At 38.5% G+C, this 24,964-nt stretch overlaps 1 protein-coding gene across 1 annotated transcript in view; it reads right to left on the bottom strand.

Annotated features, from left to right (window-relative positions):
* The window catches only part of ap4e1 (adaptor related protein complex 4 subunit epsilon 1), a 78,820-nt gene that overhangs the window by 16,068 nt on the left and 37,788 nt on the right, over positions 1 to 24,964 (bottom strand). Inside the window, exons 9-17 of the mRNA XM_063065984.1 lie at positions 23,273 to 23,395; positions 22,897 to 23,006; positions 22,492 to 22,631; positions 20,836 to 20,948; positions 20,341 to 20,459; positions 18,662 to 18,964; positions 17,840 to 17,954; positions 3,344 to 3,479; positions 2,299 to 2,539 (exon numbers count right to left, since the gene is read on the bottom strand). Of these exons, the coding sequence (XP_062922054.1) occupies positions 2,299 to 2,539; positions 3,344 to 3,479; positions 17,840 to 17,954; positions 18,662 to 18,964; positions 20,341 to 20,459; positions 20,836 to 20,948; positions 22,492 to 22,631; positions 22,897 to 23,006; positions 23,273 to 23,395 (1,400 nt within the window). The remainder of the gene's footprint in view (positions 1 to 2,298; positions 2,540 to 3,343; positions 3,480 to 17,839; positions 17,955 to 18,661; positions 18,965 to 20,340; positions 20,460 to 20,835; positions 20,949 to 22,491; positions 22,632 to 22,896; positions 23,007 to 23,272; positions 23,396 to 24,964) is intronic.

Raw genomic sequence — 24,964 nt, 5'->3', positions numbered from 1 at the left:
AAGTTCCTCTAGTCTTCCAGACCACTCAATATTCCCTTATCTTGTTGCTCCTTTGTAATTAAATCACCTCACTTTTCTCTAAATTAAATTACACTTCCCAATCTTCTGCCTAACTGGCCAGATCATCGGCACCTTGCCATAAAGCTTCTCTTCGCACTGATAACTACAAGGGAAAATTTTGAAAAATCTGCATTTGCCTTTATCATACCCTTGACATATAGCTCTAAGCCATTAATGCAAAATTGCAAAAAGTGAAGGAATAAGCATTGAGCTCTGTGGAACTGATTAGTCTTCCAATTGGATCTTTGCCAGAAGTCTTTTAAAAATCCATATAGACTGTATCAAAAGCACTGCTCTCCTTGCTACCACCACAAAAGATTGAATCAAGTTAATCAAGCTTGTCTTCTCTCAGCAAACCTTTGCTGGCTGCCTCTAATTAACCTGTGCCTTTCTAAAAGTAACTACAATAATTTTCCCACCATAGAAGTTAAACTAACAGGCCTCTAGTTATGCAGTTTATCTACTACACTCTTTATAAAAAGTATACCATTAGCAGTCCTCCAATCACTCCACTATTCAGAGTGGAGCGAAGAATGGAATCTAAACTTACTCTCGTGCTTTCTTTAATGGCTCAAGTTACATCTTGCTCAGAGAACTTGTTTACTTTTAAAGATCATAAACCCCTTAATACCTCCTCTTACACAGATTATCTATCCAATCCAATTTTAAGCCTCAATAGCTACATCAGCATCTGAAACCTCTTCCTTGAAGACAGCGGCAAAATGTTCCTATCCACATCCTTGGCCTTTAAAACCAGTTACCTTTCTGGTTCTCAATAGGCCCAATCTGTCCTCAATTATCCTCTTGCTTTTATATACTCATGAAACATCTTTACATTTGCTTTGATTTTACTTGCAGGGAAATAAACCAATTGACAGATGGGGAAAAAATCTGATGCATTATGAAACAAGCCAAACTCTGTAATGCACTGCCTGAAAAAAAAAAATTCATCAGCAAACTTCGAGATTACAGAATAAATACTTGGAGAGAGAAAGTATTGCAATTTGGGGAAGGTATGGCATTATGGTTAGAGGGCAATGAGAACTTCCACAACTCTGCAGATAGAAAAATATTGTGAAGTTTTGATCAACACCATTCAACTCAAAAAGCCCAATGTTAAATACATTTCTCTGTAAGAGTCACAACATGTTTAGCACACATTTGATTACTATCCTTGAAGGCTCACTGGCAAAAGTTCCCCAATTAACATACCAATAAGGTATACAAACCTGTACTTAGTATGGTTAGTCTACCCAAGGATGTCAAACACAGGATATTAGATCTAAATTGTACACTTCCTCTCTCAGAAACATTAGCTTTAACCCCAACTTTGCATTGGCTGCTTTTCAAGATCAAATTTAAAAGCATTCTTTCTTTTCAAGCTCCAAACAGGAACCTGATTTTGATCCTATCCCTAGCAGGCAAGATACTACTTCATCTCAACCAGATGCTATGCTCCATCCAAACCTCATTCCTTCTCCAAAGCAGACAAAGGCTTTGTTTCCAATATGTTACCACTGAATCTTCAAGCCCTCCATTATAGTTGAAGTATCCAGAATGGCCATGGATTTTCACTTTATGGTCAGCTCATTCTATTCGCAAACTGAAAATCATCAATAATAACTAAACAACTAGATATAAACATACAATTAGTCCAACAATCTTCAAAGATGGTACAAACTCAAGTTGTTAATTTGAGATAGTTTCTATATGGTGCATCACAAAAGTAACCAAAAGAAAGGATAATTACTTTTGAAATAATGCAGAATATTGGTTGCTCGAGTTGGCTACAAACACATTGACATAGATCCAGTATATGAACCCTTACAGAGAAATGATGTCAACAATCAATGAATCACCAGTAATCTCAGGATCTGGACAGCAAAACAAACACTTCCAACAAACCTCCCTCAAAGTTAGTCAATCAGAGTCTTCTACTGCTAAGCTGTTCAGTGTTTTGAACCAGTCAACCAGATCACGACATCTAATCAATATCCATTTGGACTCCAGTGGAGCATTCTGAGGGAATACAACACCCTCAACTGCACATCGCTGATGGCTTCTCAACTGGAGCCGAAATGACTGCAAACATTTTGCCAAGCTCAGCGATCAACTAAACTCCCATTAATCATTTTTTTAAAATGCACTGACGGGGTATTGAGTTTTAGAGGCTGTTATGATTCATACTTGATTACAATCCTATTTGACGAAGCCATAGACATATTAAAATTCACTTACCAAATTTACGAAGTTATTGGATCCCAAACCAACAAATAGAGATGATGCCAAAAGCTTTTTTTCTTGTTCTTCTGCAGGAATACTAACATTGCTTTCTGCTGTGCTGGGGCATTCAGCAACCATTTCACTTCCAGAAATGGCACTTGTTTTGCTGGAGGCTTCTTCTTTGGATTCTTTGTTTCGAAGGTAGCCCTTCTTACCCCATACTTTTTTCACCCCTTCAAGTTTCAGGCTATCTGAACTAAATACAAGAGATATACATTTCAGTATAAGCCACCCTAATGCTGGCAACAGATCCCTTATTCATGCATGCAAGGAATCACCACTGTAGACAGTCTACTGAAAAAAATAGAACATTAATTCTCAGTCTCCTAACGAACAAATAAAAATATTAGTTCTATACTACTATAAAGCGCCAAATGTTTGTTGCACTGGTTGGATTTTATTTATTTGCCAAAACTGACTTAATAATAGCCCCTCTGCATCATTCAGGAGGTCAGGAGTTCAAAACTCTCTCAACAACTTCAGCACTTAACTTTGAACTAACACCAGTGTAATGCTAAGAGAGCATTTTGGATTAGATGTTAAATCTCCATCTGTTTGTTCAAGTAAACAAAAAAGATTCTATGATATCAGTCAAAGAACACAGAAGTATCCTGGAGTCTTGACCAATATCAACTCCTCAGTTAGTTGCAGTCATTGGTGATTGCTGAATAAATTCTAATCGATATATCTACATTCTGACTAAAAGCAGGACCAGGAAACAGTATGGAGTATGCCAAAGCAGAGACTAATTTACAAAATCCAAGTGAATACTGCTGTTCAGTGACCAATTGTTCTTTTATGGACGTATTCAACCATAATGTATATGCCAGCATTCTCGTGTTCAACACCAAAATCAGCCAGGTTACAATTTCATAAATTTAGGCAAAATGTGTATATTTTACAATTACTAATTACACAAAAGATTTCTAATCCAAGCAAACAGTATTCATGCTTAGATCTACTGATATTTACCAAAAGAATATAATAAATCTTAACTTACTCTTTTAATCCAGATTCTGTGCTGTTACAGGAAACCTCTGAATTCAAAGACAAGTCTGTTGGAGACTGCCTTCCTGTAACACTGGAGGTCTGTGGGCTTGTCAGAAAAGATAGCCCATATGGTTCAAAATTTAACACTGTAAAAAAATAAATAAATTGTTTAGTTATGCAGTGAGATTCTAACATAAAACTGCTGGGATATATGCAAACCAGGTTAAAGTTTAGTACCTCCACCCACCATGCAGCCATACCTAAATACTCAATATTTCAGTGCTTAAACCTGATTACAAGGAGATAGGTGTTTTGAGTTGATTTGGCCAATAATCTCATCACTCGATTATGAAATCTCTTTTCATACTGTTTGAGTTCTATATTTCCACTTGGTGGTGCCCTTTCACAAGAAAATGCATTTGCTTACTGCATAGATAAACTGCAATGCGTATTTATTGCATCTGCTGCCATGAGGACAGCAAATCCAATGGGCTCGTCCTCCAATAAGTGAAATTAAAGAAAGACAAACAACTTTTAGAGGGAAAGAAATGAAATGAATTAGATACTAAAAGAAACATTAAGTGTAGAAAGAATGGAATAGGTTAAAAACTAAACAGAACAGTTTAAAAACTTTTTAAATATTTAAAGAACTCAAACCATTTTTCCATCACTTGGAAGGATGCACTGAGGCTAAAAGGCAAATCAGGGCTGAAGGAAGACCATTGGCTTGAAACATTTAACTTTCTTCTCAGATGATGTTTGACCAGCTGCCTATTTCCTACATTTCTTGTTTTTAATTATCAGATTCCCAACATCTACAATACTTTAGAAAGTGATACCAATTTCATCTTTCCTAGAAATAAGTTTAAATTGGGACAGTGGAATTTTTTTGTTCACTTTCCCAAATTCTAAATTGTCTATTTATGACATTAAAACACCGAAATTTAAAAAAAAATGAGGATAATAAGAGAAGCAGCTAACTTTTCAAGTTCAAGATTCTGAGTCAGAACTGGGAAAGAGAATTTGCAGCAAAGATGGGAAGAGGAGGATTAGTCTAAGGGAATATCTCTGATTGTGGGAGGCCAGAATCGCTGGTGATAACCTGTTGAAGAGGCCATCCGGATGACAGATTAAGAGAACAGTTATTAATGATCTGTTCACTGACCTCTGCTCTCAACTTTTCTCCTGCCAGATACAATCAGGATTGAGTAATCCTGGCCTTCAATCTCCACCCACAAGCTCCATATTCAAAGGATCATTTGGGGAATGTGATCACTGAACCTGTTTGTTTAGTCACGGTGCAGCAACAGCAGGTCTATGAAGAATGCTTGACTAACAAGGGTAAATATGAGGAATGTACAAAGTTCTTTTAATTGATGTAGTTTGCTTATATGTTAACTATCTTAGTGTTTTTGAGTATCTTGATGCATTGACAGAGATTAGTTTTATATACATCAAAACATACAGTGAAATAAGACCATAAACATAGATGCAGAATTAGGCCATTCAGCCCATTGAGTCTGCTCCACCATTTCATCATGGCTGATTTATTATCCCTCTCAATCCCATTCTCCTGTAACCTTTGATACCCTTACTAATCAAGAACCTGTTAACCTCCGCTTTAAATATACCAAATGGCTTGGCCTCCACAGTTGGCTTTAGCAATGAATTCCACAGATTCACAACCCTCTGGCTAAAGAAATTCCTTATCATCTCTGTTCTAAAGGGATGTCCTTGTAATCTGAAGCCATGCGGTCTGGTTCTAAACTCTCCCATTATTTGGAATATCCTCTCTACGTTCACTCTAGTTAGGCCTTTCTATATCGACAGGTTTTAATGAGATCCCCCCCACCATCATTCTTCTAATTTCAGTGATTACAGGCCCAGGGCTATTAAATGCTCCTCATACATTAGCCCCTTCATTCCCAGGATCATTCTCATGAACTTCCTCTGGACCCTCTCCAATGCTGGAACATCAGGGCCAAAACTGTTTACAATACTCCAAGTGTGGTCTGACCAATATATTATAAAGCCTCAGCATTACATCCTTGCTTTTATATTTACTCTCCTCAAAATGAATGCTCATACTGCATTTGCCTGCCCTACCACCGACTCAACCTGTAAGTGAACCATTAGGGAATCTTGCACGAGGGACTTGCAAGTCCACTTACACCTCTGGATTCTGAATTTGCTCTCTGTCTACACCTTTACTCAATCTATCAAAAATGTGTTGTTTCCATCAAATCAAATCAGCGAGGTTTATGCCGTGCAGCCCATAAGTGCTGCCACGCTTCTGGTGCCAGCACTGCTGCTCTCAATCATTAACCTTTACTGTGCATCTTTGGAAAGTGGAAGAAAACCAGATCACCTGGGGAAACCCCATGGTCATGGGGAGAATGAATAAACTCCTTACAGACAATGGTAGGAATTGAGCCCTGATCTTACAGCTAGCACTGTAATAGTGTTACCCAAACCTCCATGCTTTGGTGCTGCCATTAAATTTCAATAACCTTTGGATGCTCTGTGCTCGTAAAAGTGAGGGTGACAGCTGGATACACGAGTCATATTTAAGCCAGTTTTCAGTTTTTCTGTGGGCAGGAATTGCTCCGGTCTTCCCACGAGTGCTATGCAATGTTCCCTCTGAGGTATACGTGTGCACACATCTTTTGCTACTAGCACACAAAAGAACTTAAACTGCACACAAAAGGTTGTCACCTTCTACCTCATTGGCATTTTAAGTATCATACACAATCACATAGTCAGAATCAGGTTTATTATCACCGGCATGTGACGTGAAACTTAGCAGCAGTTCCATGCATTACATAATCTAGCAGAGAGAGAGAAAAAAATGTAATAATAATAATAAATTAAGTAAAGCAATTATCTATTTTGAATAGATTTTTTTAAAAAACATGCAAAAACAGAAATACTGCATATTAAAAAAGAAGTGAGGTAGTGGCCAAAGATTCAATGTCCATTTAGGAATCAGATGGCGGAGGGGAAGAAGCTGTTCCTGAATTGCTGAGTGTGTGCCGTCAGGCTTCTGTACCTCCTACTTGATGGTAACAGTGAGAAAAGTGCATGCCCTGAGTGCTGGAGATCCTTAATAATGGATGCTGCCTTTCTGAAACACCACTCCCTAAAGGTGACCTGGATACTTTGTAGGCTAGTGCCCAAGATGGAACTGACTAGATTTACAACCTTCTGCAGCTTCTTTCAGTCCTGTGCAGTAGCCCCTCCATACCAGACAGTGATGCAGCCTGTCAGAATGCTCTCGACGTTACCACTACAGAAGTTTTTGAGTGTATTTGTTGACATACCAAATCTCTTTGAACTCCTAATAAAGTATAGCCGCCATCTTGCCTTCTTTATAACTACATCAATATGTTGGGACCAGGTTAGATCCTCAGAGATCTTGACACCCAGGAATATGAAGCTACTCACTCTCTCCACTTCTGATCCCTCTATGAGGATTGGTATGTGCGCCTTTGTCTTACCCTTCCTGAAGTCCACAATCAGCTCTTTCGTCTTACTGACGTTGAGTGCCAGGTTGTTGCTATGGCACCGTTCCACTAGTTGGTATAGTTTATGAGAAATAAGATTCAATAATGTGTATTATTCTTTTTCTTTTAAATGATGAACAACAAACTGGACTTGACAGTTTATTATCCGTAGAATAGTTTCTGGTTTACCTCTAAAAATTCAGTGCGCACATGTTGTTGTCACTGGGCAAAAAATTGCACAGCAGAAGATTTTTGCGCACACTGGTCATTACAAATTAGAGGGAATAATGGTGGTATGCGGTGCAGTCTGTCACTATACTTCTTAAATTAGGCCAGTTTCAGACAGCAAATCAGCACTGACAGATTAGAAAGAGAAGCTTCAATCTAATCACCTGTGTTAGAAGGAGCCTAATCAGTTTTCCAGCACAAATAATCTCTCTTTCACTGCCTTCAAAATTATGTCAATTATTTTCTGACATGGTATATATCACCTATACTTTTCACTTTAACTGAGCATCATTGAATTCCACTAAAGTGGCAAAGCAAGGAATTGCATCTTTGATACTATAAATGGTGAGCTGCTATTTTAGACAAAGAATGACTGACATATTTAAAACCTGGAAGGAGAGGCACAGCCAAGGTGCACTTTACGCAGTCAGACATCAAAATTGGTTTAAATCAACAGAAGCCTGTAACGTCATTCTATTTCTACGGCAAGGTGTAGGGAAGAGAGTGAGCTGAAAGGAGTATGGAAAATTAAAACATTTAGCCTTGAAGCTAGTCTTTCTCCTCAGAGAGAAAAAAAATTGTTTTCGTAATTCTTTTATAAATAGATCAATGTAGCTTTCTGGAACAATATAATAAAAACATTCTTTGTGGTTAATATTAAAATGGACTCCTATAAAAAGGACGTGAATGAACGACCTCTGCTCTTAAGAGTTTAAACATAATTAAGCTTACATGACTAGAGGGCTAAGTTAAATGCTAGTCACAAAAGGAATTAAAACTTTGTACAAAGAGGGCACTACCCAAAAGAGAGCAAACTGATTTTGATAGGAGATTAAAGGAGTATTTTCTGTGTTAATACCATTTCACAGACCTGCTGAATATGCTGCTACTCCTCACATAATCTTTTGTTCAGCTACTGCTGTGGAAATACACCAACCACACAAATAAAAAATCCTTTCTTACATGGAAATTCAAATTCTGGAACAGATCTTACACAAAGAGTGGCTGTGGTTTAATGATATCCACATAAACAGTCTCTGGATATTAAATTGTTAATTAAGCTGCATGGAGTAATCAATTCAAGAAAATGTTTAATTCAATTGCCAAAAAAATGCTTTGTCATAATTGTCATCAAAGGAATTTACTGGATGGAGTGGGATGTGGTTATATGTTAATAAACAATTCCCATGATAAACAGAAATCATGGAGAACCTGGTAAAAAAAAATAAAATGGATGATTTTGAAATTCAGCTACAGATTAGCAAGTATGATATTGTGGCCATCTCTGAAACTTGGCTAAAGGATGGCTGCCATTGGGAGCTGAACGTCCAAGGATATACGGTGTATCAGGAAGATAGATTAGTAGGCAGACGGGGTGGCGTGGCACTGTGTATAAGAAATAATATTAAATCATTAGAAAAGAATGACATAAGATCCGGAAGGTGTAGAGTCTCTATGGGTTGAGTTAAGAAATGGCAAGGATAAAAGGACCCTGATGGCAGTTGTATACAGGCCTCCAAACAGCAGCTGGGATGTGGATTACAAATTACAGCAGGAGACAGAAAAGGTGCGTCAGAAGGGCAATGTCATGATAATTGTTGGGGATTTTTTAGCATGAAGATGGATGGGGAAAACCAGGCCAGTACTGGATCTCAAGAGAGAACTTGTAGGATTGTCTAAGGGATGGATTTTTAGAACAACTTGTTGTTGAGCCCACTAGGGGAGCGGCTGTGCTAGATTGGATGTTGTGCATTGATCTAAAGGTGATCAGCTTAAGGTTAAGGAACCCTTGGGGGACAGTGATCACAATACGATTGAGTTCACTTTGAAATTTGAGAAGGAGAAACTAAATTCCAATGTGTCAGTATTTCAGTGGAGTAAAGGAAATTACAATGGCATTAGAGGGAAACTGGCCAAGGTTGACTGGAAAGAGACACCAGCAGGAAGGACAACAGAGCAGAAATGGCTGGAGTTTCTGCAAAAAAATGAGGGAAGTGCAACACAGATATATTCCAAAGAAGAAATTTTCGAATGGAAGGAGGACATTACTGTGGCTGACCAGTGAAGTCACAGCCAAAGTAAAAGCAAAACAGAGGGCATACAAGGAAGCCAAAGCTAGTGGGAAGATAGAGGATTGGGAAGCTTTTAGGAACTTTCAGAAGGAAACCAGGAAGGAAAAGATGAATTATGAAAGGAAGCTGGCAACTAATATCAAAGAAGTTACCAAAAGCTTTTTTAAAGAGAGTTCAGGGTAAATATAGGAGCAATAGAAAACAGTGCTGGAGATATTGTAATGAGAAGCACAGAGAAGGCAGAGGAATTGAATGCGTATTTTGCATCAGTCTTCACAGTGGAAGACATCTGCAGTATACCGGTCATTCAAGAGCTTCAGGGAAGTGAAGTATGCAGACATCCCACCTCTCCCGGAAGTTCCGGGAGTCTCCTGCAAATTAATAGTGGCTCCTTGATGCCCGCAAATTATACACCATGTCCCAGAAATTGATTTTTTTTGAGAGCGTGAGAGAGCGCAAGAGCAAGAAAGCAAATGCAAGAGAGCGAGCGCACGAGAGCGAGAAAGCAAGCGAGAGAGAGAGCAAGAAAGCAAGCGCAAGAGAGCGAGAGCAAGAGTGAGAAAGCAAGCGCGAGAGAGCGACAGAGAGCGCAAGAGAAAGAAAGCAAGCGCGAGAGAGCGACAGAGAGCGTGAGAGAAAGAAAGCAAGCGTGAGAAAGCCAGCACAAGTGAGAGCGTCCACGAGCGAGAGTGTTCCAAAAAAAGTCAGAGTGGCAGAGTGTTCCAAAAAAAATATAAAACGTACATTACCCCAGACTACACTAAAGCGTACCCCTGCCTAATAGGGGTCAAAAATAATGACAGTGTTGCTCGCTGCACCGTTTGCAACAGTGACTTTTCTATTGCCCATGGTGGGTTAAGACTGTAAAGGACATGTTGAAATGAGTTTAACAGGTGACATTCATTCATTTGCATAGCTAACGTTATTTAAACTAGCTGGCTAGCTGCTAAGGAGCTACTCTATTGCAGACATCCCACCTCTCCCGGAAGTCTCCCGCAAACTGATGGTGCTACCTCCCTGAAATGAGTTTTTGCAGGGTGGGATGTCTGAGTATGTTCAGTGAAAATTATGACTGAGAAGGTGCTCAGGAAGCTTAATAGTCTGAAGGGTGGATAAATCTCCTGGACCTGATGGAATGCACCCTCAGGTTCTGAAGGAAGTAGCTGGGGAGATTGTGTAGGCACAGCAATGATCTTTCAAGAATCGATAGATTCTGGTATTGTACTGGATGACTGGAAAATTGCAAATGTTACCCTGCTATTTAAGAAGGGTGGGAGGTTGCAGAAAGGAAAGTATAGACCTGTTAGCCTGACATCAGTGGTTGGGAAGTTGTTGGAATCGATTGTTAGGGATGAGATTACGGAGTACCTAGAGGCACATGACAAGATGGGCCAAAGCCAGCATGGTTTCCTGAAAGGAAAATGCTGCCTGACTAACCTACTGCAATTTTTTGAGAAAATTACAAGCAGGGTAGACAAAGGAGTTGCAGTAGATGTGATGTATTTCCAGAAGGCCTTTGACAAGGTGCTGCACATGATGCTGTTTAGCAAGATAAAAGCCCATGAAATTACAGGGGAGTTACTAGCATGGGTGGAGCATTAGCTGATCTGCAGAAAACAGAGAGTGGGAATAAACTGATCCTATTCTGTCTGGCTGCCGGTTACCGGTGAAGTTCCACAGGGGTCAGTGTTCTTTTTACAATGTATGTCAATGATTTGGACTATGGGATTAATGGATTTGTGGCTAAATTTGCCGATGATACAAAGATAGGTGGACGAGCGGGACGTGTTGAGCAAACAGAGAGCCTGCAGAGAGACTTAGATAGTTTAGGGGAATCGGCAAAGAAGTGGCAAATGAAATACAATGTTGGAAAGTGTACGCTCATGCACTTTGGTGGAAGAAATAAACGGGCAGACTATTATTTAGATGGGGAGAGAATTCAAAATCCAGAGATGCAAAGTCCCTGTGCAGAATATCCTAAAGGTTAACCTCTAGGTTGAGTCGGTGGTGAAGAAGGTGAATGCAATGTTGGCATTCATTTCTAGAGGTATAGAATGTAAGAGCAGGGATGTGATATTGTTCTTTTTCAATCTTTTTATTAAGTTTCAAAATTAATAAACATAACAATAATAATGATACAAAGAGATCAGGATGACATTAATAACGGTTAACATGTACAAGCACAGATTCCAAGTAACAAATGTAGTTTAGCCTCCCAATGTCTTAGTAACTAACCATGAAAAAGAGATTAAAAGTACGCAAGAGCGTGAGAGTGTGTGCTTGTTTTATAGTGGGGGTGTGTTTATGTCTCAGCTGTCATGAGGGAAGAAACCTCAAAAGATAAATGGACTGATTAATGACAAATGCAACAGATGCAGATAAGGAAGGAATGTAATTATGAGATGGAACAATCTCAAAGGCATGAAATTGATGAATTACTGGACTTTGTAAGCATCTAAAAACAGCTTGTTTTGAGCTGTAAGACTGAAGCTACTTTCCAATGGAGGTAGACTTTCTCTTGCAATAATAAATGTGCTTATAATTCGATCCACTATGAATTTGTTGTAGTTCGTTAGTGTGTATTAGAAAGTATAACTGAATGGTACATGACACTTTGTAAATATAGCAGAAAGAGAATGCTCTCACTTACCAGCGATTCATCTTGAACTTAAAGCCTGCTACAATATGAAATATCCCAGAATTGGGTGATAGTGACCATGTGCTCAGCCTCATTAATCTTATCACTTATAACATGAAATTATAATCACACTGCACATTAGTGACAAAAGGCAATCAAGGCTGGTACAATATATTGTCAAAGGTACAATTAAATTGATCTAAGTGGCTTGCTGAGTGGTTAAATTTCCAGTGATAATGACTTCAGTTTTAAATGGATAAGTCCAGTACAAGCAGACCTCAAAGGGAACATTGCAGAGATTTATAATACATGCATCTGTCCCATAAGCCTACTACAGCCTGCATGGGAGTGGGGAGTCAGCAGTAAAATATGTCCTGGCATCTAAATGAAAGGAGACCTTTACCCACAATGAGGGAAAATGATTCTGATAACCAATGAGGAATGCAGTGCAGGTCATAGCAAGGTATGTCCAAGTAATTTTCACTGCATGAGGTTCACCTTGCTGGCCTGTACTGCCACATTCCTACCCCGGTAATTATTTGCTCAATCTCCTACCATCCGGCAGGAGATACATAAACCTTTCTGCACAGACATCCAGACAGAAAAACGGCCTTTCCCCCGGGCCTGTTGTGAAACTGAACAATGCCCCACTTTAGAGTTGCTTGTTTTAAATTCTGTTGTAACTTAGCTGTCACTCTAGTAACTCAGATGTTATTTAAAATTTAGTCATTGTGCTTTTAGTAATTGAACTGCCCGTATGCCGTTTTGCCCTGAATGGAGAAACCCTGCAATCTCGTTGTCCTCAGCAATGACAAGGAAGGTATAACTAACTCTCATGATGCCAGCTCTCACAGTCTGATGGTGAAGCTGGTTCTGTTCCAGTGCTCACACCACTCAGACCTTCTGCTTTTATCATACCTGTCATCCGCCTGCTGAAAAGAGTTGTTTAATAAGGATAAATCTCAGGAAAGCAACCAAACCACCCAATTCAAACAGCACCCAATCTGCCCAGTTTCATACAACAGGCCAGAGATTTTTTTTGGAAGGAGGCGTGATGTGAAAGTGTCAATTGCACTTAAAATAGGAGCTACTACTGTAACAAATTTTAGAGGTAATTTCTTATTGATCTATTACTTCAAAAATAAGCAACAATAATAGTCTTATTTTATATCCTCCATATTAAACAGTTCACTTGGAAATTTTAAGCACTGCTCAATCCCATTCTTTCTCAGTACTTTAATAAATGCTTTAGAAGTCAGATTTACCTTTAAACAGAGTTAATTGCCTAGGTGTCATTATGCACTTGTATTTAATAATTCTTGAGAACAGCATATTTAAATAAATATGGGGCAGCATGGTAGTGTAGCGGTTAGCACAACACTTTGCAGTACCAACAGAGCGACCCGGGTTCAATTCCTGCCACTGTCTGTAAAGACCCCATGACCACATGGATCTCCTCTAGGTGCCCCAGTTTCCTCCCACAATCCACAGACATACCAGTTGGTAAGTTAACTGGTCATTGTAAATTGCCCTGTGCTTAGGCTTAGGTTGCAGGGCAAGATGACTTGAAGGGACGGAAGGGCCTATTTCACGCTGTACCTCAATAAAAATTTTTAAAAATCTTAATTAGAAACTATAAAGATAAACAATAAAGCATCCAGGAATATAAATAGCCTTCACAATTTGGTTCTGATTAAATAAAGTTTTTAAACAGGCATTAGTATTGATTTGGTATTGTTTGAGCTTCAGTTGTAATTCAATATGCTACATCTAATATAATTACTTCATTAAAAAGGCCTCAACTTAGTTTTAACAGCAACCGTTTTAGCCAGATACATATGGATACTCCATATCCAGGATGGATAGGAGTTTCTGACGTGATCTTATCAGTGCATTTCCAATTCAATGAGGATTTTGAACTCTGAGTAGTGAGCCAGGTGAAGTGTTAGTGGGAAAACATCCAGGAAACAATGCTCATGATGTAATGAAAATGGCTATGGAAAAAGACACCAACTCCAAGATAAAATTAGTCAAATAGAGAAGGGCTAATGTCAATCAGATGAGAACAGACCTGGTCTAAATAAACTGGAATTAGAAACTCACTAGGAAAAAGCATGGGAAACTTTTAAGATGGGGGTTCAGCAATAGAAATGATAGTCCCAAGAGGAAATGGGAAGGGAAATTAAAACAAATGTCTTTACTTCAAGAAGTACTATCATTACATAAAATATACCAAAGAGAGAGTACAGAAGGTGAAACAGAGCTGAAAAAAAGAAGAAAAAAAGAGAAATATATTTCAGGTTTTAAACAAAGAAAATACTAAGCTGATTATGAAATGCTGAGAGATGTTACAAGGAAAGGAAATGAGATTGAGGGGGAAGAGGTTTAGTAAAGACTGACAGCAAGATTAAAAGGGAACCAGGAAAAAAAATTTATATTATGTGAACAGGAAGAATGTTGAAGGAAAGACCATAAAGGAATATAAGGAATAGGAGCAGGAGTAGACCCAATGGACCATCAAGCCTGTTCCACCATTCAATAAGATCATTGATTCAGATCCCCCATCTCCTTTTTCTCCTAAATTAATCTTTAATTACTCTGCTATGTAAAAATCCATCTGTGCCTTGAACACATTTAACAAGGGAGCCTCTACTATTTGGTTCCTGGGCAGAGTGTTCCACAGATTCAATATTCTCAGGGAAAAGCAGTTTCTCCTGATCTCCGTAGTCACAGAGCCATAGAACACTACAGCACAGTTGTAAACCGGCCCTTCAGCCCATCTAGTCTGTGCCAAAACATTAATCTGACCAGTCACATCAAATTGCACCTGGACTATAGACCTCCATACCCCTCCAAACGAAGTACCTATTTAAATTTCTCTTAAATATTGAAAGCGAACCCACATCCACCACTTGCACGGGCAGCTCGTACACACTCTAACCACCTAGAGTGCAGCTCCCTCCTCATGCCCCTTTAAACATTTCACTTTTCACCCTTAACCTCTAGTTGCACTCAACCAACTTCAATGGAAAAAGCCTGCTTGCATTTACCCTATCTTTACCCCTCAAAATTTTGTATACCTCTATTAAGTCTCCTCTCAATCTTCTACGTTCTATGGAATAAAGTTCTAACCTATTCAACCTTTCCCTATAACTCAGCTCATCAAGTCCCAGAAACATCCTTGTAAATTTTCCCCACACACCTTCAATTTTATTTACATCTTTCCTGTAGGTAGGTGACCAAAACTGCACACAATACTCCAAATTAGGCTTCACCAATGACTGATACAATTTCAACATAACACCCCAACTCCTGTACTCAATACATTGATTTATGAAGGCCAAAATGCCAAAAGCTTTCTTTGCGACCCTATCTACCACTTTCAAGGAATTATGGATCCGTATTCTCCAATTCCTCTATTAAACCACACTCCTCAGTGCCCTACCACTCACCATGTAAGACCCACCCTGATTAGTCCGACCAAAGTGCAACATCTCACACTTGTCTGCATTAAATTGCATCTGCCAATTTTCACCCTATTTTCCCAGCTGGTCCAGATCCCACTGCAGGCTTTGATAGTCTTCCTCACTGTCCACTACACCCTTAACCTTGGTGTCATCCACAAATTTGCTGATCCAGTTTATCACATCATCCAAATCATTGATATAGATAACAAACAACAATGGATTCACCACCAATCCTTGCTGCACACCACTAGTCACAGGCCTGCAGTCAGAGAGGCAAACATCTACTACCACTGCCTGGCGTCTCCCACAAAGTCAACGTTTAAATCCAATTTACTATCATCTTGAATACAAAGCAACTGGATCTTCTTGACAAACCTATGTGGGACCCAGTCAAAGGCCTTGTTAAAATCCATGTGCACATCCACTGCTCTGCCTTCATCAGCTTCCTCGAAAAATTCTGTAAGATTGGTTAGACACAAATACCACTCACAAAGCCATGTTGACTATCCCTAATCAGTGTCTGTCTATCCAAAACTTGTATATCTGGTCCCTTAAGAATGCCTTCCAATAACTTTCCTACCACCAATGTCAGGCTCACTGGCCTATAATTTCCTGGCTTATTCTTAGAGCTTTTCCTAAACAACAGAACAACATCAGCCATCCCACCCACACCTTACCCATGGCCAAGGATGTTTTAAACATCTCTTCTATGACCCCTGCAATTTCTGCACTAGCCTCCCACAGCAGGAAACACTTTGTCAGGCCCCGGGGATTTATCCACCCTAATTTGCCTCAAGACAGCAAATACTTCCTCTGCAATCTATATAGGGTCCATGATCTCATTGCTACACTTCCTCACATTTATAGACTGTGTCCACCTCCTAAGTAAATAAAGATGCAAAAAGTCCACGAGATCTCCCTCATCTCTTTCGGTTTCATGCCTAGATAACCACTCTGATCTTCCAAAGACCAATTTTGTACCTTGCTATCCTTTTGCTCTTGGTATGTCTGTAGGATTCTCCTTCACCTTGTCTGCTGAAGCAATCTCATGTTTTCATTTAGTCCTCCTAATTTCCTAAAGTGTTCCCTTGCATTTCTTATACTCAAGTACCTTATTTGTTCCTATCTGCCTATGCGTGCTATGTACCATCTCCTTCTTTGTAATCAAGTCTTCAATATTTCTCAAAAAAAAACAGGTTCCCTAAACCTGTTATCCTCATCTTTTATTCTGATAGGAACATACAAACTCTGTACTCTCAAAATTTCACTTTTGAAGGCCACTCACTCAGAAAGTACACCTTTGCCAAAAAACAACCTGTCTCAAACTACACTTGCCAGATCCTTTCTGACACCATCAAAATTGGTCTTTCTCCAATTAAGAATCTCAACCAGAGGACCAGACCTATCTTTTTCCATAATTACCTTGAAACTAATGGCATTATGATCACTAAATGCAAAATGTTTCCCTACACAAGTTTCTGCCACCTGTTCTGTCTCATTCTCAAATAGGAGGCCTAGAACCACACTCCTTCTATTGGGACTTTTATGTATTAATTAAAGAAGCTTTCCCGAAGACATTCCACAAACTCTTTCCCATCTCGCCCTTTTACGGTCTAGGAGTCCCAGTCAATATGTGGAAAGTTAAGACCACCTATATCATAACCTTATGTTTCTTATCTGTGATTTCTCTACAAATGTGCTTCTCTAAATCCTACAGACTGTTGGATGGTCTACAATAACATCTTTCTCCACAACCACTCCACTACCTGTTCTGGCAGTCTGGTTCCCATCCCCCTGAAACTCTAGTTTAAACCCCACCACCCCCATGCAGCATTATCAAACCTTCCCATTACGATATTAGTCCCCCTACAGCTCAGTTGCAAACCCTTCCTTCTGAACAGGTCCCACCTTAAGCAAGGGAGGTGCTGCTGCTGAAACCTTAGTATAAGAAAGTATACTTGAGATTCAGGATGGTCTAAAATTGATAAATTGGGACAAGAAAAGCTAGATATGCTTAAAATAGATAGGGCACCTGGCCCAGATGAGATGCATCCTAGGCAAGGGAGAAAATTGCAGAGATTTTCTATAATAACCTTTCAAATTAGATTAAGAATAAAATTAGCTTTATTTGTTACTTATACATTGAAACATACAGTGAAATGTGTCATTATGTCAACGAGCAAAGCAGTCCGAGGATATGCTGGGCGTAGCTTGCAAATATCACCATGCTTGTAGCACCAACATAGCATGCCCACAACCTACTAACCCTAACCTATACATCTTTGGAAAGTGGGAGGAGCCGAGCACCCAGAGGAGGTCCACACATTCACGAGGAGAATATATGAACTCCTTACAGATTGGGGGGGGGGGGGAATGGACCCGATCGCTGGCACCACAGAGCACTGCTAACGGCTGCGCTATCGTGCTGCCTGTGTTAGATTCACAAATGAATTATTGGGCAACTCCAAGAGCTTGGAAATTCATTTTGAATACAACTTCAACACAAGGTCACTTCTCCGATGAACAGTGAATTACTGTGTTAATTCTACTATCTTAAAAAGCCTTTGTAAAGTGAAACAAGGTGATTTTTCCATCTACCTTTTACTTGGGACAACTTCTCTTCTTGCCTTTGATGATGTGGTTTATATGGTGCAGCTCCACGACCCAAGGCGTCGGCAACAAACCCATCAAGAAAAGAGAGTGAAGCATCGACCTAAGCAAGGACACAAGCATGCTTTTGATATTTTTAACCATTTACAAATACTTTTGCAATTTAAATTCAACACAATAGAGCACAAGTTTATCTTTTCACAAAGCCTGTGTTGGCAGGCTGTTTAATGTTACCCCAGATGACTTCATTTGATATTCATTTTCAATAGTAAGATAATAACCATAGGAACTCAGATAATTTTCTCTCATCCCTTGCCCAGAGGTTAGAATCTGCATTGCAAGAGATTCTACCTTCGGATGTGACATTAAACCAAAGACAATTCTGTCTGATTTCCAAGGACCCCTCTCTTCCTAACGAGGTCCATCAAGTTCTCCAGGCTTGGCTCTCATCAAATCACCATGATGTTGTATGAAAATTGTCTGTCATATTACCCTATATAATAACAAATGTACTTCACAACTAATGTATAGAGGCTAGTCATTTTGAAACATCTTTGAGTAGGATGTCACTTCATTAATACAAGCTTTTTATTTCCAATGTAAAGCCCAACTGGGTTCAATTAACTACAGTACATCACTATTTTGTTCAGAACTATACCAATAATGTCATCTTCCAAATGAGTTATCCAGAAAACAATACATTATTTCAGACAAAATCCTAGATTTCACAAATCAGACCATGCTCAGGGGTTTTTAGCCTAAACATTCAGTTTTAGTCTTGCATCAAAATATTTACCGCAAGAGACTCACCATTATATCATCACAACTTGCATTCAGTGGTAAAACTGCACTCATTATCTCTCTGTTCTCGATAAGCTGCCCCAATTCAAAACAAGATTGTCTCAAACAAGATTCTGTTGAATTCCCAAAACTTTGCACGATTTCAGGTAATGCTTCGACATTCAGTGTTAGATGAGAGAGCTTGGTAATTGCACTCAGAATCCAAGCTTTTGTTTCTAAACTTGCAGCACAATTCCCAAGTAAACAGTCTAATTTCTGTATGACGTCTTCTGGTTTTGTTTCTGTTTTGAGGTAGGAATATTCTCCCAGCGCCTGAAAAACACAACATAAGAAAATATTTCATTCATTACAATCATTATTTTCAGTTTTTTTTTCTTACTTTTGGCTTGCAGACATCTCATCACATATTCAGATCACAACCCAGTAATCTACTTAAAACCAACAACTTGTACCTCATCACAAAACATAGACTAGTATGTACAATGTTGTTGACTTGATGTAATAGCATTTATGTAATAGTGCCGAAACAGTTCAGTGTGATTGACAAGGAATGCGCACTTTATTACTAGTTGATAAAGGGTTGTGAAAATTAAATAAAATTCATGAAAACAATGTTTAAAACAATTAGTAGCTGAACTATAAAATCCAGAAAGGTCTCATGTAATCTGTACTGAGTCGGTCAATCTTGGGCACAGCAATGGTACATGAGCTACAGGTGAAATCAGTATCTCTGGGAAAAATATGGGCCAAAATGGCTAACTTTTCTGCTGTGTGTTATCAAACATCAGGTATGGATGAGCAAATGCTGAAAATCTCAAATGAAAACAGAAAATACTGGAAATTTTGACTTATCCTGTCACAGTCCTACACATTCAACCCTTTGTACACCACATTCCTCCCTCATCTTCTGTCCTAATGGTAATTAATTTGCATCTCTCTTTCTCAGTTCTGACAAAGGATTGCAGATCCAAAACATGGCATGTTAACTCCTGTTCCTTCCACAGCTACTGCCTCATTTGCTAAACTTTTCAGCATTTTATTCATGTTCTTTACAATCTTATAATCAGTGTCTTTGGTAGAATGGTCACTCGCTTAAAATATTATATTTATTACTCCTTACATCTATAGCATTTTCTACTTCTCATGAATGACACAGACTTGAATAGGTTTGGTAGAAAAAGAATGCCAGTTTGATATATGCACAGCTTTCTTTAAATGAGTGTGTAACATTGAGAGAATGAGTATTGGAGGGATATTGACTGAATGCAGGAGACTGGGAAGGGCTGAGTGGACATTATGGTCAGCATGAACTGGTTGGGCCAAAGGGCTTCTATCCTTGCTGGATTGCTCTAGGACTTGGAAAATTATTACTTCACCTTCCATTTTGCAGTATATTTGTTTACATTTGAGATTTCTAGCATCGACAGCATTTGTATTTGGCGGGACCTTTATTGCTATCACGAGGTAGAACTTAATCTCGCAAATGATCCACTGACATTACAATTAGAATCATAGGATGACATCAGTCCATGCAAAGCCAGCATTTCTTTCTTTGCCAGGTATACACATTGATATCCAGTTGTAACCAGTTCTGCTTCCGATGAATTTTACAGCATGACTTTAACTGAACAACCCTTACTCTGTTCAATTACAAATCTCACTCCATTTCTTTTACTTATTAATCTTACCCAGCTCATAACCTGTAGGAATCTCTGAGGATATTGTACATTGGGCTTTTCCAAAAGGGCAAGATAGGAATTCACTGCATAAAGCCTCAACTGTTTGTCTTCCTCTTCGTCATCAAATCCTGGAGGTCAAAAAGCACATTACATTTTAAATATCAAAACTAAGCTGCAAATATATCTATAAAATTTATCTTCCAAAGTCAGCTTTGGAAAAGATGCAATCTAGGTGTCTAAATGATATCACTGAATGACATGCATCCGATGAAGAATCCTATTGCACCTACAGAAGCAAACTAATAAAGCAGAGCTGCAAGACTAATGCCTTCATGAGAATGATGATAATTGTGCATCAGGAATAAAAAAAACAGCACAATAAAAGTTATCTCCACTTTATTATACATGTGACATTTACAAGGAGTGTTGCGTCATTTAGAAACAGACCTTGTTGGTTTAACACTTTCTACTACTGAATTTCAATAATATTTGCTGTTCTTTTACCTTCAGCCAGTAGTCGCAAGAAGTTATTCGGGATGTCTGGTTGTATCATATCTCCACCCACTGAAAATACTGTATTCATGGTTTGAATAAACCACTCATTACTGGGAGCATATGTTTGTGGGTTGTCAAGGACAAAACAATCTGTTGGACATCTGTTTTTCTTTAGAGGTGGAGGGCAGAAATTGGGAGAGGCATTTCAATATAAAATTGCCGTGAATGATGCAGGAAAGAAAATCATTCTGGAAGACGTTATTAAAATGCAAATCTGAAATTAGTATTTTCATTGCTTTTTTTAAAACAAAATGATAGATTAGTGCCCACGTATTATTTTCAGCATTTTCTTTTGCAAACGTTAGTGAGTGATGCAACTGCAGCACTGTACCCTAGCGCCAGGGTTTGCATGGATGCAGGAACAACTCCCATTTTGATGCTTGGATACTCTGATTAAAGTATCAGCTGAGCTGCATTTTCAATGTCTGTTGAAAAAGGGGAGAATCCGAAAGAAAATCTACTTATATCTAATGTCTTCAATCATTCTACAAACTAACATTTCATTGTGATTTATGATATTCCATACTTCTATCAGCAATCCAAACTGCGAAGTGTCATACAAACTTTCATTTTCTTTAATGTACTGTATAATGTAGCTATCAAGGACAGAAATGTATACAAGTTTTTCCAGAGTTACTTGAAAATTTAAAACAAAGGACTTATTTCTCCGGTCTGTATTTTCCCTCCATCCAGTGTTCAAACATTATTTATGTGTAAATAAGATACAGAGAAACTAAGCTGAAACTACTGCAGCCCACTCTATCGTAGATGAAACTTCACACTGCCAATACAGAAAACTCACGACTGCACACCCTGCAAAATGATAGAAGAATGCAAGTTAAAGAAATTACTAGATAATTTTCTCAACTTAAACTCACTCAGAATATCCAAATAAACATCTTGTGCCAGTGCCTTATTATTCAGATGATTTTGCTGTTTATTCAAAGTTCAAAGCTCAAAGTAAATTGATTATCAAAGTACATATATGTCACCACATACAACCCTGAGATTTCAGTTACCTGTTTTCTAACATATGGGAATACTTAAGTCACAGTTAAATATTTCCAACAGAATAATTAATAACATTTTCAATCAGTGCCAGTGTATCTATGATAGATATATGGTTGCCATACATAAATGCTCCGGATGGCTCTTGACATGAGTTGGCAACAGCACATGACAAACGTCGAGTTCTATGACGACCTACCGATGCTCACCACTAAAATCTAGGCGAGAAGACTACAACTAGCGGGGCACTGTCTACGCCACCCCGAGCTACCTGCCAGCCTAGTCATCACATGGGAGCCCAAGCATGAGAGGATGAACTCTGGGCGCCCTCCAAAGACTATGGTCAACACGCTCCTAGAAGACAGTGGCGCGACTAATGTAGATGAACTGAACACACTGATGAGGGAAAGGGAGAAGTGGAGAGTCCGTCATCATGCCTGACACCGCCCCCTCGGTCTGAGTCGACGTAGTAGTAGTAGCCAGTGTATTTCACAACACAATCTATAATTTCAACTTCAGCATTTCATTCCAATTATGATGAAAAAAAATAATCAATGCCCATTTGCACAAATGCACACATTAAATCGTAAAGGATATTTTTCAGCAAGCTCTGCTATTTTGCCAACTAAGTTGATGGTGATGTATTCGTCTTTGCTTTGTCTCAAATAGTCCAGCAGTTTCTGCACAATAACAGCTACATTTTGTGCATTAGTGATTCGGTACAGCAGTTCTAGTGTCTGCGGAGAGAGTAAAATAATCAGAACAAAAGGATGAAATGAGGAGAACTGTCCAATCATATACGGAAGAATTAACTATCCTTACGTGCATTTTCCACTCACCAGAATCCACCTTTGAAGCCAAATTAAATTAATTTAGAGAAAAAAAACAAGAACAGTAAAACTACCTACTAGTAAAGGTTGAATAAACCTTCAATGTTTGAATATTAACAACTATCATTTTATTTGGCTTATCATGCAAAAAGTCCACGTCAAAACAACTCACCTCTCTCTTTATAATTGGGTCAGGGTGATCTAAACACTCAATTATTGTCAATTGGTGTTGAAGAACCAGATTTAAATCTTGCTGGATTACATATGTGATTGCTTTTAATCCTGAAATATTGAAATGAAGAGGTTCACTTTTCAATAGAAATAGTACAATACAAAATAGTAAAATACATGAGATTGGAAGATATATTTCAAATAAAATTGTACTGAAAGTACAATTTTATGAAATGTGTAAGTATTCTGGAAAATATTAAAATGCAAAGCAGAAAACACTATTTCTATTACAATCTGAAATTAGTATTTAACTTACGCTCTAACAAAACTGAATACAAAATAAGCATGAAACTAATTATTTTATACAATGTCCTTACCTAAATATTTTAAATTGTTTCTCGGTGATAAGATGAACTTTGCAGTGCACACAGCTGCTTTCTCCAGCAGTTCTGACTTTGGATGAATAGTATATACAGTTTGAATGCACTCAAACAAAATTGCTGAAAAATACAATATGAAAATATGATTCAATAAGGAAGCTACTGAAATATTTCCTTTTGATGCAAGTGTACAAAATTATCGCTTTGTATTGTGACAATGAACAAACAGGGAAAACAATGTACATATTTAAGATAAATGATATACATATTTAAGGCAAAATATAAAGAAAACTGAGCACTGGTATTTCAAAGAATCAATTGTTTATATTTAGCAAAGATTTATTGGGACTATAACTCTACTGATGATTAAGTGATAGAGAAGCATTTGAGTGAGATTCAAAGGAGTCAGCTCACAAAATATATTACAAATGATTCAAAGCTGAAGTACTAGTAGTAAAGGGTCCTGTGGCATTTTTGGGTGTGTTACACAAGATTTGCAGTATCTGCAGAATCCCTTGCGTCTAATGTTAGTAAATTCATTTACCGCACACTGTAAATTCTTATAGTTGTACCGTGGGAGGCTTGCGACTTGTACAAACTAGTAAGGTTAATGCCAGAGCACTGTCTGTTGAAGTTCAAATAATGCATTGGCTTTGAACAAATAACTACATGGAATAATTTCCACCACTTCTCTGAACTGTTCCATCAAGAAATAATAAAAGTACTGTGTTACCAACAGACAAATTAGGATAAGTATGCCACTTGGGTTCTTCAGTCTCCTTTGGCATTCAATAAACAATGGCTGATTTAACCACAACCGCACATTCCCACCTAATTCTGGAAATACTTCATGCCCTTCCTGTCATGAATCTTAGAAATATTCAAAGATTCTTCCTCCATCGCCCTTTCAAGACAGTTCCACTGAGCTACATCCTTCTGTCTTAAATGGGCAACTACTTATTCTTAACAAGTGGCACCAAGTTCCAGATTCTCTCACAAACATCACCTCTAAATCCACCCTGCTACAACACAAAAGGAACGAATAAAATCATTTCCTCATTTAGGTACAACCCTAGTCCATCTAACATTTCCTACCGACTCCAGGTATCAGTCTCTAATGCATTAACAACTACATCAGTTTTTCCAATGCATTAATGTTCTTTATTAAGAAAGAAACCAATACAATGCAGAGCATTCCAAATGTGTTCCCACTAATGGTCTGTATCACCAAAGCAAATCCTTCCTAGTTTTATATTGTCATGCTAGTATTTAGGCAAATTTTATTCTATATCTGTACCTATAACTTTATGTAATTCTTCCTTCAGAATTGTTGAACGTTGTGCCAACACACCACAGCAAATTCCTAATACATGTAAATATTATTGTTCCTTTCCGCACTTTGCGGTGCACTGGGCCGCAACCTTGCCATTTGCTGAGCATTTTTGTCTGTTTTTACGAGACCGAGTTGCTACCTCAACACTCAACCCAGTACAGATGGAAAGTGTGCAAGGAGCCAGTCGGATTCAAACCCGGAACCACTCGCCTCGAAGTCCAGCGTGTATGCCACCAGATGACAATGCGTAATGTATATGCCGACTAAGCGGGATCCTTCAATATTCAGTCTCCCTTACAATAAACAATGGTGTTAGTTTTCCTAATTACTCACTGTGTTTGCATATTAGTCTTTTG

The sequence above is a fragment of the Mobula hypostoma genome, chromosome 13 (assembly GCF_963921235.1).
Source record: "Mobula hypostoma chromosome 13, sMobHyp1.1, whole genome shotgun sequence".
Lineage (NCBI taxonomy): Eukaryota > Metazoa > Chordata > Chondrichthyes > Myliobatiformes > Myliobatidae > Mobula > Mobula hypostoma.
This window is presented reverse-complemented; position numbering and strand designations above follow the sequence as displayed.